The 15,903-nt window shown below is 32.4% G+C and overlaps 1 protein-coding gene across 4 annotated transcripts; it reads right to left on the reverse strand.

Moving 5' to 3' along the window:
* Positions 1–2,985: 2,985 nt before the first annotated feature.
* On the reverse strand, positions 2,986–7,275 carry BHD (folliculin). 4 transcript variants are annotated; one of them, XM_011495847.1, is made up of 8 exons: positions 7,205–7,275; positions 4,832–5,236; positions 4,610–4,715; positions 4,247–4,521; positions 4,063–4,175; positions 3,666–3,983; positions 3,246–3,480; positions 2,986–3,180 (listed from the first exon to the last, which is right to left on the reverse strand). In XM_011495847.1, exons 2-8 carry the CDS (start codon positions 5,134–5,136, stop codon positions 3,039–3,041), a joined length of 1,494 nt encoding a protein of 497 aa, XP_011494149.1. In that variant the 5' UTR covers positions 5,137–5,236; positions 7,205–7,275; the 3' UTR covers positions 2,986–3,038. The 4 variants fall into 4 exon arrangements, with proteins under 4 accessions (XP_011494149.1, XP_011494150.1, XP_011494148.1 ...); XM_011495848.1 differs by lacking the exon at positions 7,205–7,275 and adding an exon at positions 5,698–5,724; XM_011495846.1 differs by lacking the exon at positions 7,205–7,275 and adding an exon at positions 5,511–5,672.
* Between the last annotated feature and the right edge of the window lie 8,628 nt (positions 7,276–15,903).

A 15,903-nucleotide genomic window follows, 5' to 3' on the forward strand; every position in this document is an offset into this window, starting at 1 on the left:
CTCTCTCTCTCTCTCTGCCCCCCCTTGTTTTCTTCTTTTTTCTATTATTATTGTTGTTGTTGTTATTGCTGCTGTTCTTGTTTTTGTCGTTGTCGTTCCTGTTGTTGTTATTGCTGTTATTATGATTATGTTTTTTACAAAGCAAATATTATTGCACAGGACGTCTCGTGTGAGCGAGGCACGCGCTGAAGAGGAAATACTGCGAGTATGTACAATAAAATTTTTACGCCACACAAGATTTTCCCACTCTACCGCCACGCATCTGACGAATCTGTCATGCACATAAATATAAGCGACGAATGTCCCGCGTGGGTGTGTGAGGCAGAGGTTGCGTGTGTGTTTACGAGATGTTTACATCGCGCGATGGCATGATTATCGCCATGAACGTTGCTCGCGTCAACTCGGACAAGACGAATTTATAAGACAGGAAGTGCGATGGTAAATTTATGCGCCACGTTTGCTTGTAAGAGACGAACGATTTAAATGAAGCGACGGGAGATGGTAGGGAAGAGCCGCGAGCCATTGAATTTTGACATCCGAGTCGATATAGACACTCGGCGACTTGGGCACACGTCATTGTTCGTTGTGCAAGTAAATGCAAATGCATTATTATTGGCATTGAATGAGGTGGCGCAACATGTCATGCAAACAATACAACGGGGCCCTACGTGTCATTTATTTTTCACTTATAACGTGTTAATTAAGTAGCTTCGAAGGCGCGTTAAATTCATATCGGCATCTCTAAACATCTTAAGCATTCTTTCTTGTCTTCTTAATCTCTCTCTCTCTCTCTCTCACTTTGTCCGTTGTACAGCACAAAGAGCTTGCTCTATTTAATTGTTCAAGCAACATTATGATTGATTATCAAGGCGTAACGGGGACGCGAAGTGATAATTTCTTTACACTCTCTGGTATACATAAATGTCGTCGTCGTCGTCGTCGTCGTCGTGTGTGTGTGTGTGTGTGTTGCGTGTGTTGAACGATCGAGCAGTTTCAATAAATTTGCCCTAAAAGAAGCTGTCGGTCAATGAGAACAACTCTGAATTGCCCTACTAAGCTTATAGTTTAGTTACTTTTCGTATAACTTTCTTTGCTTTTATTACAAAGCTCGGCGCTTTAACAATTACGTTAAAAGTTAACAAAAAATAATATAATGGTACAGTTCAAAGAAGTTTCTAGCCGTTAAAAAGTATTATAAAAACTTTTATAATACTTTCGACACAGTAGCGTTGAGCATGTGTAACAAGTGACCCGTGAGCCGGGATTCGAATTTCAGAATATAGAAGACTATTTAAAATATTAACGTAGAAAAAAAAAGAAATGTAAAGAAAAAAAAAACATATACATATATATATATATATATATATATATATATTACTACGGATTACTAAAAACGAGCGTTCTACAATATAAGCGATGAAAGAAACTTATTGAAAAATTAATCCAAATCAACTAGCTATTATTTTGACTTATTGCATTTGCCGAAAGTCCGATGAATGTAAGGTGGGTTTTTCGTTAAATTACCCGGGAAAATTCAGTAACGCAGCCTCTCATGCATTCGAAGCTCAACATGTAAGAGTTCATATAAATAGAATTTAAGAAATAAAATACATTTCGATCGATTTGTACATTTTATCCCTTAAACGGGTAAAAAATATATAACTTCATTGTGTGTCTAATTAAAAGTAGAATGACAAGAACAATTTTTTCAAGCAAATAGAGCTTTGCTGTAAATACAAAAAAAAAAAAAACTGAATTAAATGTAACGTTTTATATATAAAATAAAAATTATTATTTTTTCAATTATTATTACTTGGATTTATTACTAAATAAAAGTAACATTAACTCCAATTTATGGATAAATAAAAATAAAATAACTTCTTAAACATATAAGATGTTTAACAACAAAATATATTCTTCTTACGATCGTATTAATATATAAGCGGAATAATAATAATCTATCGTAATTATACATAAAATTATCAATTCATATGAAATTACAATTTTTATTTACTTTCAAGATTGATAAATAATTTCTTTCTTTCTTTTTAATAATAATGATAATTAAATAGGTAGAAATAAAGCTTTACACGAATCTAAATAGCCAATGTTATTTATGACCTTATAAATTAGAAGTTATAAGCTACATCATTTTTTATTCTTTTCTTTTTTTTTTTTTTTTTTTTTTTTTTTTTTTTTTTTTTTTTTTTTATTAACTTTATATAAAACAATATTTACATTCGATGATCGTTTTTCAAATGTTACAATATTTTTAGCGAAGCTTTGTATTATTCAACTTATTTATGCGGATTGCGTACAACACTGTCTATTCTTACACATATTATAAAGTGATACGAATAATAAATAATCTCCTTGATAAAAAAAGAGCTTCTTTTTTACAGTATAAAAAAATGATATAATTTATGTAAAAAAAAAAAAAAAAAAAAAAATTACAATATTTCCAAAATTATAAAATTAATTTTTAATCATTTATAATATATATTTACATAGATTTAAATACTAGATAATGTAATTATATTTATATTCGTGTACTGTCTCATCGATGCACAGAGATGTAACGTTTTCTCACAACATTAGAAAATCTCTTTCTTTAACATATTATTATTCGACGTTGCAATGTATTTATTATTAAACTGAATATTTCATATTCGTGCATATTTCTTATAGAACTATTGAAAGTACTAGATAGCGGTCATTTTTATTCGTTTGCTGTAAATTTAATTTACTTTATTCATATGAGTACTTATACGTATAATAAATAAGTAAATAAATAAGAATTAATGTCAATTACGAATAATTTATTTATATTTACTTTGCAATCTTCAATGTAATAACATCAACATATCAAACAGAATTATTTCCCCGTAGTAATATCAATTTTCATTAATCGATAAATACAAAATAGCACAACCTTGGAAATGTAAATGAAATTTACGTAGATAACATGTCTTCGTAACCATCGCTTTACCAATAAATAGTGCTAATAACACGAGAAACAAATAATATTACTAATAATATTATGCAGGATTCGACGGTAAACCCATAGACCAAGCATCTAACAGTTTCTTGTCTTGGGGACCAGCTCCTAAGCTTATCATTAAATTTGTTAAATCACCACGGTGACCTCGACCATGCATAGCATGAACAACCTTAGCAATACTAAAAATTTAAAAAATCACTTTTACAATATCGGTTTCATTTTAAAATAGCAGCAAAATACATACTTAGCCCATTCTTCTTGTAGCGTAGAAAAATGCACTTTTAGCACGGAATCGATTAATTTTTCATTTTCTAAGGATTTCTCTAATTTAATTAAAAGAGTCGGGAGTTTCAGTGGCAATATACCTGCCCATCTAATTACATGAGACCTTGTGTTTTCCGCTCTGTGCTCGATAGGTAAAATGTCAAGCCTACAGACTTTTGCGCAAGGCAAAGGCACCGCAATTGATGTATCTACACCTAGTTACACAACAATAATATATTCTATTCAAATACCAATTGAAATGCATATCGATTTAACAAATACTCTTATTTACTGGTTTAATAAGTTATTTCAAATGTAACTCAATTCTTATCGAAGCTGGGCAATGATATATTTTTAAACTCGCCGACGAATGTTATTTGAAGATAAAGCAATAACTTACTAATGAAATTACATATATTTGAGTCCAGATATTCTTGTGCATGGGTTTTTACTCTTTGACAAGCTCTTGGTACAAGCGAACATAAACCGTACAAAGATTCTAGACCTTCCACTGGCGGACCTCTCACAAGAATTTGTATCCCTATTAGAGCTGCATATAATATTTGTCGAAATTGATCTGCGCCAAGTGCATTTCTTAAATTTCTGAGAATTGAAATGGGATTCAATTCGGAAATTTCATTGAAATCTTGTATTTGAGTATTCACTCTTAAGTTAACAGGAGATTTGGCATTAATTAAAGTAAAGCCTTCTTCGGTTTCTAGGTAATAAGAAATAAATATAGAGCATATATTGATAACACTATGGAGTAATATTAATATTGTTTGTTTGATAATTACCAAGTGGATCGTCTAAATCAAAATTAATGTCCGTATCTAATAAGCCCATAGGCAGTATTTCTACAAAATGTCTTGCTCCAGCACTCAGTATCCAAACAAACCACATATGAATTCTAGGAAAATCTTACTTTTAAATTAAATTAACGCTTTAAAGTCTTGGTTGCTAATAAATTAATATTCTAACCTTACAAACACATGCTTCTCATTTGTAATTTCATTGATAGTTCGCGATTGTTTATTGGTAGTGGGCTTAGAGCCGGGCCCACAATTAACCGTAGTCAAACGCACGACCCGCTGTGGGCATTTAGCCTCTTCCTCGTTATATTTCTTTTCCGCAAATTCTTGTAATTCTCTAATTATCTCTTTTAAATTATCTACAAGAAATGGCCACATATTTAATAAAAACTGTTTATCCCTCATAAAGACTATAAAACTACACCACCTTCGCAATCCTCTAGCCTGAAATAATAAGATTTTTTTACCAAAAAAAAGGTAAAATAAAATTATCATTTAACATGTATTATAAATTGGCTGAAGTATATCCTACTTGTGCATCTTTTAAAGAGAATGTATGACTTAGAACATGACCTCTTGATTCATCGCCAAAATAACAAACTCCTTCCTTTCCAGGATGTACTTCGCAACTTAAGCTCCTAATTAAAACGATAATAAAAATTTTATTTTATAATAATTACAGCACCGGTTTCAAGATCAAGTTAAATATTAAAATATTACTATTTAATGCGATGCGAATTCGAATAACGTTTACCTTATACAAGCATGTTTGAGAAGTGTTTTGATATCTTGCATGAGAGGCTGCTGCGCGGAAAGGAAAGAGGTTCTCGTCTCGTGTTCGTTACTCAAGTATTTCAGATTTCCTAAACTATGGCAACCTTCGCAGTTCTCCTGTAATTCAGTTTGTAAGCCTTGCGGTTGTCGTAAAACTTCTTTGGGACCGTAGAACTTTAACTTTTCGGTATCTTTATTATCAAAACTTCTATAAGTTTGGGTAGTAAATATGACTTTTGGACCATGCATTTCACAAAATGTACAAAGTGCTATGACAGCATTCATTATTTACTTTGGCTTTATCTCGCTTTTCTAATGAAATCGTTCAGCCTCTGGCAGTAAAAACCAAGACTTTGCGACGTTTCTTTGGTCCCCTTAACATCACCTAAACAATGAAAAAAACATACAATGAATAAATTTAAGCGAACATTTACAAATGCCAGTATACTCTTCGATGTGTTACTGAAACACACGATTAAAATTATAATTGAAATATTGGTTAATTTCTTAACTGTGATTTATAACGAATCTTTTATAAACAATTATAATTTTGAAAAAAAATTTTATACATAACATAACCTCAAAAAAGTGGAAATTAAATCCATTCAGAATTAAAGGAACGTGTGAATACGACTTTCGCAGAAAGATTGAAAACATGCCTACGATTTCGTCGCTAATCGCAATTCTTGTAAATTATTTTTTCATGTTTATTTGTTAGGTTTCACGTGACAAGATGTCGAAAAGAATAACCGATAACACTATGGCACATGACATTTCGCGGAACATACAATCTCTTTATTATCGACCTAATTAAAGCAATATATTTGTGATTTTTATTTTTATTACGTTGTTATTGATTAATCATCGATCGATTATAATACTATTGTCCTTAACCGAAATTGATTGTAAAACCTCAATAAAAATGGTAATGTGTATTATTGTGCCCGGACCAATTATTAAAATGATAATTAACTTGCGACATAATACGTCGACAACAATAAAATTGACATAATAATTTTAATTCATTTCAAATTCATCACTCGACTATAAAGTTATATTTCGAAATTTCATGTACGGCACTCCTCCAATAGCGTACACCGTATTCTTGCTTTTCTCGGCCATTCAAAATTATTATCCTTGCTATTCGAATTTGATAAAAAGATGTGACTGCTTAAATTTCCGATCGTTAGGGGCAAAATTTTCCTAGAGAAAATTTGTACGTGTAAGATTATTAAATTTATTATCTAAATTTGCGGCTGCGTGCCGTGTGTAAATGAGTTCATCGCAGTTTTCGCGACGAATAGACAACGAACTCAAGTCCAATGCGTCCCTATTTTATAAAGATCTGTAGCTTTATAATTTCAGCTCTGCTACGATTAATCTTTGCAGATTACGATTAATCCACTGATTTTACGTGACGTTGGCGCAACATCCAGGAACATGACGTGAATCTAGTGGTAACTTTGATTGTGTCCAATAGAGCTAACAAAACAACATACTTTATTATTATTATTTACTTTATTATCATTATTATTTTATTATTGTTATTGTTATTGTCGTTATTGTTGTTGTTGTTGTTGTTGTTGTTGTTGTTGTTGTTGTTGTTGTTGTTGTTGTTGTTGTTGTTGTTGTTGTTGCTGCTGTTGTTGTTATTATTATTATTATTATTATTATTATTAACCGAAGAATAAAAATTAATTGACTATCGGATGTTCGACCAAGGTAAAGTGCTTTCGTTTGATTTCTGTTGAGGAACATTTTTACAATTCTATTAGAGTTCCCGCTGCTGAGCTTATAAGCACATTTCCACGGCGATGTCCGATTATCCGAATACGTGCCCATTAGGATGGCTATACATAGTTATCTAAGCTGTTAATCACGTAGATTGGAATACCAATGAGTCTCGCACAAGTTGTTTCTAACGCTGCGGTTGTTAATTATCAAGTACAAGTATTTTCAGAGACAAAGAGAGAGAGAGTGAGAGAGAGAGAGAGAGAGAGAGAGAGAAAGAGAGAAAGAGAGACAAAAGTAAAATAAAGCAAACGCGCATGTGCATAATATCTCTATAATTATTAATTTTATTATCCATACATTTATGGCCATTCTATTTCTTTAATTTTCTTAATTTTCATGAATTTTTACTTACTTTTTAGGTGGTAATTATTCAGTGTAGGTAGGTATATCGTGCTCTTAACATTCTTAAATTTGCCCAAAAAAAAAAAAAAAAAAAAAAAAAAAAAAAAAAAATAGCAACGTTCTAAATTTTATTGACCTATCCAGTTAAATAAAATATTAGCTCATTGAAATTACGAATCGCCCTAGTTTATGTAATTGCCGGTCGAATGTAACATACCATAATTAGAAAATCTTCAAGCCACTTTAATTTTTGATGAACAGCTATTTTCAGAACATTGTCTATAATAAGATATTAAAAGTGGTTTCAGATATTTTTTTAAATTATCGATCAAGCGAGCGTCAATACTTTGCTCTAGCAACTCTGTTGTTAAAGCTTCGTTTTAATTTTAAATCCTAATGAAATGCCAATGATATTGAATATTATAATGTAAAATAACATAAATGAACTATTGAAATTAAACTACTGTTTCCTTCACAGTCACCACTGATTAACGCGAGTATCACTGTATAAAGAAAAAAAAAAACAACAACATTTGCTTTGTATGCAAATATACCGTAAGCCCTCGTAATCGATTAGTATCGCAATATAATGACGTTTAATGATATTTCAAATTAAACCGTTTCATACAATCAAAATACTTTTATATCTTTATTTCTGGAATATCAATCAGAGCGTACATAATGTCCACACATTCTTTCAAACGGTTTTCCCCATTTAACTTTCTATACATTTACATATTGGTCTAATTATTTGCTGTCGCGAGATCCGCGCATTGATAAGAGAGAATATATTTATTTTGAAATGTAGTGACGGTATCGTTCAATGATTTTCAACATTAATCTAAACTCCTTGCTTAGACACTATTACCGCAATTTTTTAAAATCATCTGTATCAGTAGTCATTAATTTTATTACATATTCTCGATAACCTAGTTGAAGATATAAAATTTAATATTAAAGAATACTGCCAATATTGAAAAGTATAAATAAGCGTTACTATTACGAAGATCACGTTTTATTATCGTGTACGTGCTTTTCACAAGAACTTTACTTAATAACTTCCATACGTTTTACGTTTTTATTTATTGTTCATTTATAGAATTAGTTTTATATTACTTATTTTTTTCTAATTATTTTTATACATTAACATGGCTTTCATGCAACTTTTATCATTGGTAATTGAATTATCATTTTTATTTCCTTCTTATTTTTATAGTTTCATTTATGATCTTCATGTTTTATTAAAATATTTTTTAATTCTGTCCTTAGTTTAATATTTCACTCAAAAGAAACTTTTAGGGACAAACGGTTCTTTTTTTTTTTTTTTTTTTTTTTTTTTTTAAAAAGATGAGAAAAACCTTTGTTAAATTAATTCGTATATTATTTAATATTATTGCAAACTTCTTGTACATAATAAGATTTGTGTACACTAGCATAAAAACATTTATTTTCTATTAAAGCATTGTAAAATAAAAGGAAATTATTCATGATTATAACGTATTTCGCGTTGACACAATGGATTTTATAATTGTTATGGAAGGACATTATATATTATTAAAAATTATTGCATAACTTTATAAGGATTCGTACATTTTATTGAATTGTAAATATAATTTTTTTTTTTTTTTTTTTTTTTTAATTAAAGTTTATTTCAACATAGATTCTCAATACAATTATAAATACATTATTATCTTGTTTTCACTTCATTATTTCATTTAATGTTATCATTCATTAAAATAAAAAGAATAATAAAAAAAAAATAAAAAAAAAATAAAAAAAAAAAAAATTATTATAAAAATATATATTTGTATCATTAATAACGTTTATGTTACTTTATTTTCTTCTTTAATATATTACAAATAATTTATTTTTATTTTTATAATTTTTATCAATGGTGTAAGAAAATTGTTGTAAAGAAAATTTTTAAAATAAATGTTTACAAGAGTGAGATCTGTGTATTAAAGTAATTTTGAACTAGAATGTTTTGCGGGAAAGTGAAATCTATTAGTCATAAAATACTATCATCCATTAAGAGATAATTTGAAATAAAATAAAAAAATAAAAAAAAAATTAAAAAAAAAAAAGTGACTATATCAATAATGATATTCTTAATATGTGAATATACAAACATGTCATTTTATGTATCAAATTTACGCAGTTGTTTATAAATATAAATAAATCTGCAATAACGTAATTTCTTAAAATCTGATGATATACAAACTATCGGATATTATGTGTGTTATTTTAATTTTTTGTTCACCCGGGGGCATATTAAAAATTTCATGAAAACTATAAATTATATCGAATTCACATAAGTATTGAAAGTTTAATATTCAGTAATACATAACAATATTCTAATAAAATAGCCGGATAAAACGTAAACGTAACCAGTGCCAATTTAATGAAATTAAATTCAAACTTGGATTCGATCGAATATTTATTTATAATTATTTTAGCATGATAGTATATTAAACATTATACTTGGTTGCTTAATGTTGGCAATTTCTTTATGTTATAATTACTTTCAAGTAAATTTGTCCTTAAGTGGAAAGATAATAAACTTAAATAGAATTTGATTTACAGATCCGGGTAATCTCTAGAATTGATTTTCTTAATGTTGGAGCGTTATTGATCTTGAATTGATAGAGCGATGAAGTTTCATATTTCAAATACTGGTTAAATAAATAAACAAAATAATAAAAGAAAAAAAAAAGAAAAAATAATGGAACTTTTTAATACGAAAATTTAATATTTATTTAATGTATTTAATCGTTCGTTTGGCGAGTGACTCTTATTATATTGTACATTTTAATAAAAAAAATAAATAAATAAATAAAAACTACTTTTGATTTTGATCTAGAATCGGTCTAGAATCGGATGCAGATAATAATACCTGTAAATACTATTCTAATTTAATAGAGATGGTACCTGTATCGCGAATGTTATTATAAATTACATGTAATTATTTGGAGGGATATTGTATTTAAGATTGATCAATGTGAAATGCTTATAAAAAATTTGAGAGAATGAAAAAGATTTCTTTGCGTTAATGATTTCAATTAGTCAAGTTAATAAGTATTAGGGCACCACCAACATTCGTCTACATTCTAGCGTTTGGATTATTGTAATGACAGCATATAATATAATTTCGTATCTTAATACCTTAAATGACGAATGAATGTAAGAATTCCAATATACCACACTAATTAATATAAAATACGTTGAGTTTATCGCTCCATAAGCATCATTAAATCAACATATTCGACATAGCGTATCCCCCACCATAGGGATACAAGAACCATTAATGCGCACTAAAACCTTGAAGTGGCAAAATATTATTATATTATTGCTCATACGGAAAATCTCACATTAGTAAGTTTAAATGCTAGATTCTTACGATTGGAGTTCTCTACCGATTTCCGATATCCTTAATAAGCAGTTGCGATCTTACCGCATTTACATGGCCGCCATTCGTATCGTATCAGATATTGTAATGCTAGTCGTTGGCTCGTTTTTCTTCGTTATTCTTCTATTATTACCGCCTACTACATAAATTTTCCATACAATAATGCTGCTACGATACAACAGATACTTTTCATATGACTGTAAGTATTAAAAAAAAAAAAAAACCAATTGTTCACAGCATATTCAAAATAGCGCCAAATTGATTTTATTATGCCATGCAAAGAACATCTAACACCAGCATCGTTAGTATGATACAATAAATTATCACGCGCACACAACCAATTAGAGGATGACAATTTCTTTGCTTTATTACAATGTTCACAATATATTAGAATCTTTATTATATTATTCTAAATCTTACGTTGAATATACAAATTATTGTAAATATTACTTCGAATATCAATGAGAGAAAAATTCATAATCACTGCCAGTTGCTTACAATATTTGCCAATGTTTCATTAATATTGTTTGGCCGTTGTTATTTGCAGGGAAATTATTTGGTTGTGAGCCGCTGGAAAAATTACTTTTTTAAGTAACCATCACGCAGATGCCTAAGCGCCTATTTACTTGACATACTCGTTTATCGCATCTGCGATAATAGCATTGCGGTATGAAACTAACTTGAAGAGAGAAAAAAAAACAGTAAAAACAACAACAACAACAACAACAACAACAACAACAACAAACAAAACCAAACAAACAAACAAACAAACAAACAAACAAACAAAACCAAACAAAACAAAAGCAGAAGGATAGACGATAGAAAGCATTGACGTGACGTGCCGTTTTAGCAGTCTTATATAAACATAAGCATAAATTAAAATTTGTGAATAATACCTGCCGAGTGAAATTCCAAGGATAATACCGCGTAATTAAATATAATCTATAAGATTAGAATTAATAATTTAAGTGACGTACCTACTCGAATGGGGGCTTTGAGATACCCGGGGTATTGGCTGGATAACATCGTTAAAAATTACTTCCCTCCCGCCCTTTCCCACTTAATCGGATTGCTTAATAATTATAATTTTTGGCATTCTAAAGAGCCTCTTGAATTGAAAATTGGCATTAATATTATAAACGAGTATTGGAACGATCGATGGATCAATACTGAATAACGTAGCGCTAGCATTATGAACGACGAATTAACGATTGTACATTATTAAGTGAAGAATGACTTGGGAGCGTTTAAAGCTTGTCTATAATGTCCAAATATAATGGACAAACTGATCAAATTAACGCTCGAAAAATAGCAATCCCGTTAGAGGTATGAGAATATTGGCAAATGCATGTGCTAAACAAACAAATGCAAGATTTTCTTGACTTCTATGAGACTTTCTAAATCAAAGTGTAGCACTATATCTGTGTGCACGATATTTCAGATGTGTTGAATCACGGGTGGTTAGTGGCTCGAACGATAATGTCAATTATTCTGGTCGTGCAGTGTTTGCATTGAAAAATAATAAATAATAATACAGAGAAATTACGTTTGTCGTGTGACGATCGTCGATGATTGTTCTTTGATAAAACTTGATCGATCAAAGAATATTCTTAATTTTGGGAGGACGAGCGTACATTAGTGCTTAACTAAATTATCGCTACTATTCGAGCGTAATTTAATTAGTGATAAAGTGAATCTTTATCTGCTGCATTGTGCCTGTATCCAGAAAACCAAGCACTAACATCCATTGAGAGCTTAAAAAAGTGTGCAGCTCGTGTATAATCTCGAATATTCGTTAGAGTGTCGATGTTGAAAATGCAAACGGTGATGTGAGCTGCGCCATTAAGCACTGCTATTCATTATCAGTAGGTTTAGATGACATCGTACACACATATCCGAATTAATGCTTTCAATATTCATGTCCGCTTCTTTTCATACGTATACATATATATATACATATATATATATATATATATATATATATATATATGTATGTATTAACGATATTGTTGCAGAATTTAAAAAAAAAAAAAAAAGAAAAAAAAAAAAGAATACATAAAAATATGTTTCAATTTTATGATCCGCCGTGTTGTTGGACACTATACGTCTAAATTGAAGATCCACTGCGCATTGTGTAATGTAGATGTATAGGGTGCATTAACATTTCGTGATTTGTATTTGTATTTCGTTAGAATGTGAAAATTCGTAACGAACAATTGCTAATTGTTAATAATGCATCTTTTATAAAGTGATGAATACATATTATTTATTCTATGGATCTTCCATCACTGGATACCATTAATTTACAAACGCGTGTCATGTGCATTGACCTCTTCTTATCGCCGATTATTAATAACAGGGTTGATTTTGGGATGATAGAAAGTACGGTGACAGCACTATCGCTAAGTTTTCACGCGCAATCGCACTTTCACATGCAACTCGTGCATCAATTTATATCGTTGGTGAGACGAAATTCGGGGAAATTCGAGCTTACGCGTGCGCAATTATTCAGGCTATAATAGAATGAAGCGTAATCGCTTTCACGGAGATTATATTTATCGATAACACACATTGTGATCAACGATGATATGTATGATAGATCGCGCCTCGGATAACAAAATTAACGCATTAAAGTCGAAGGGAGAAAATGCACGAGAACGTAAGATGATGTGAAGTCGCAGTTCACATTGACATTCGCAAAGGCATCGTCATTTTCTCAATATCTGAAGTTGATACGAGTTAAATGCAAATTAGCGATAAACAAAATTGTGATAAAAAATATTTTATCCTTAGCGTTCGGTCAACCGTATCAACAAAAGCATTATATTTTCAAAAGTCTATATTAATTAGTCATTAGGTGATTTTCTTGAACAACGGGGGATGCATGTTTTGTTGTTGTTTTTTTTTTTTTTTTGTTTTTGTTTGCAACGGGTTGGATTATATGCTGAGGAGGTCATTGTAGTGCATTTTACAATTGTAAATTTGTGAGAGTAAATTCTTTTTATTCTTAAGATTGGGATTATTACATCGATTAATAAGTCTCTACGAGACTCATTTTCATTTAGAAGTAAATCGTTAATCTTAATATCTTATCGAGCGTCTGTGTCAGTGTCTGCAAATCTTGTAATTTAATCCGGAAATGTCAGACGTTTCAACTATTCCCAATACGTTTATAACTCTCGTATTTTCAACGCCTATCCAATGAGATTTAATCTGATATTCTGATATAATTTCATTATGAATCTGTCTTGTCTAGCGATGGAAAAACGAATTTTATATTAATCGCATTGTATTTATCTTAATAAATGATCCTTTGACATAACGCAATCTTACGGAGGATCATGCCACCGAATTTTTCGTAACAAATCTCAATTGAGAGCGTTCGACCTTGTTGTTGTTGTTGTTGTTGTTTTTTTGCGAAACCTCATCCATAATCGGAAACAAAATTGCAATTCCAATATACAGGCTGACTGCTCGTAATTAATTCGCGAGTGAAACTTTGTAACGCAATTACGATGATCGTTCGACTAAGTTCGATGTTCGTTTTATACAGCAAACTGCAAAATCATAGTAAAACTCAATAGTAATTGATCAAAGAAAATTATTGACAACTCATTTACCCCGTATCCTTAATATTAGCAAAAACAGCGAAGCACCAATAAAAGTGCTTTCAGCATCTATAAAGTACTTGGCTCACTATTAAAAAAATTACCATTCAAGCACCTTGTCAATCTTTGGGATCGAAGTTTTTCGCTCTTTCTCTCTCGCACCGTATACGTTTGTTTTTGCCCTTGCCCATTACGAGAAAAATATCTTAAAAAATACGAAGCAGAGAAATCTTTGACTAAATAATCATAACGAGTGGCAATTCGAATCGTTCCACGAATTATGCAAACGCGTAAAATTTAAATCGAGGATAGTTGTTGAGCGACACATCGCACAGTCAATAACAAACGAAATTACTGCCAAAATCCGTGCTTATCCATAGCGTACAAAAGGTCATATCGCATTCTTAAAAAAGCGTTTCTTGTTCACACTCATTATTAATTCGATTTTTATTAATGGCTACTTACGATTTTCCCTTTCCGGCAAGCGACATTTTATTTTCAGGCTTACAGATTGCTTTCAAAATTTGCAAAACCCCCGTTAATCTTTGGACTCTCCAAATGAGCGCGTATCCATTCAATATTAATATAATAATATTAATGATAATAACAATGATCATCGTTCACATCATTATCGTCATCAAAGCAACGAGGACGACGACGACGAGGACGACGACGACGAGGATGACGACGATGACAAGTTAATCAACGATAAGGAGAAACGCAGTTTTAATAAATGTGAAATAGTGGGGGAAGGAAAGCAAGGCAAAAGTAGACGCATTCGCAAATCGCATGCAGCACATTCATCGAATTGCTCCTGTGCGTGATTCGCCTACTGGTAGACTAGAAGAAGGGGACGACGAATCATATATTACGTACATATATAGTTAACGCTCGACATTGTAAAAACAGCCGCCGGAGAAACAGAGGTGGCCGCGCGGTAACCAAAAGCAAAGAACGCTAGGAGAGAGAGAGAGAGAGAGTGAGAGAGAGAGAGTGAGAAAGAGAGAGTGAGAGTGAGAGAGAGAGAGGGGAGGGGAGGGGGAGAGAGAGAGAGAGTTAGAGAGAGAGAGAGAGAGAGAGAGAGAGAGTTAGAGCGAGCGAAGGGGTCGAGGTTCGGAGGAAGGGAGGGTCGGCGAATAGAGGGAGTGCGCGAATGGACGAAGGAGGAAGTGAGAGTGAGAGGGCGATAGAGAGAAGTGAGGAAGGAGGGGGGGGGGATGGAGCGAGAAGACTCGAGTGGGTGGGTGGGAGGGAGGTAGGGAGCGAGGAGATACGAGAAGAGACCGCGAGACACTTCCGAATGTGTTTCGGCACTCTCTCGGCGCCGCGCGTACGACGGAACTACGAGAGCGAAATAGCAGCTGATTTTCAAAGATGGCCGGCCTTCGCGATACAAACAAATAAGAGCAGTAGGACTGGCGAGGAAGCAGCCGTGGGGAGCCATGCGACGGCGCGAAAAAGAGCCCGAGGCCCCCCCAGCGATTACGAAGATAAGGTAAGAACCTTTGGGAGCCGCGTTGCCCGGGCAATAAGAAGGAAGGATCGCTGCCCTGCGAAACCAACACCTGTCCACTCCTGACCTGCTCCAAGGGGTCCAACCGACCTTCCCAGCACGTTGCCGTTCGTAAACGATGCGCCCGCGGGTGATCCGTCTATCAATGTCGTCTTGTCGGGATCTTCGGGCACCCTTTGCTAGCGCGGCCAGGCCTACGTGACCGAAGGGCTACGACGAGTACATCGGGCCGGGGAGCTGCTGCTGGTTGTTGGGCAAGGCGTAGGCGGGGAGGAGATGGCGGCGCGGGTGATGACGGCAGCGCGACGAGGTGGTGGAGGTGGCGGTGGTGATGGTCGTGGTGGTCGTGGTGGTCGTGGTGGTGGTGGCGGTGGTGACGGTGGTGAAGG

Source organism: Ceratosolen solmsi, unplaced genomic scaffold, assembly GCF_000503995.2.
Source record: "Ceratosolen solmsi marchali unplaced genomic scaffold, CerSol_1.0 scaffold11, whole genome shotgun sequence".
In the NCBI taxonomy this organism is placed as follows: domain Eukaryota; kingdom Metazoa; phylum Arthropoda; class Insecta; order Hymenoptera; family Agaonidae; genus Ceratosolen; species Ceratosolen solmsi.

What these genes read in the sequence shown, in the direction of transcription:
- BHD (XM_011495847.1), bottom strand. Translation starts at nt 5,136, where the DNA reads ATGAATGCTGTCATAGCACTTTGTACATTTTGTGAAATGCATGGTCCA. An exon ending in TCTCTTTAAAAGATGCACAA is followed by an intron (nt 4,522 to 4,609) that starts GTAGGATATACT and finishes TTATTATTTCAG; the next exon opens with GCTAGAGGATTGCGAAGGTG. An exon ending in GAGAAGCATGTGTTTGTAAG is followed by an intron (nt 4,176 to 4,246) that starts GTTAGAATATTA and finishes AGATTTTCCTAG; the next exon opens with AATTCATATGTGGTTTGTTT.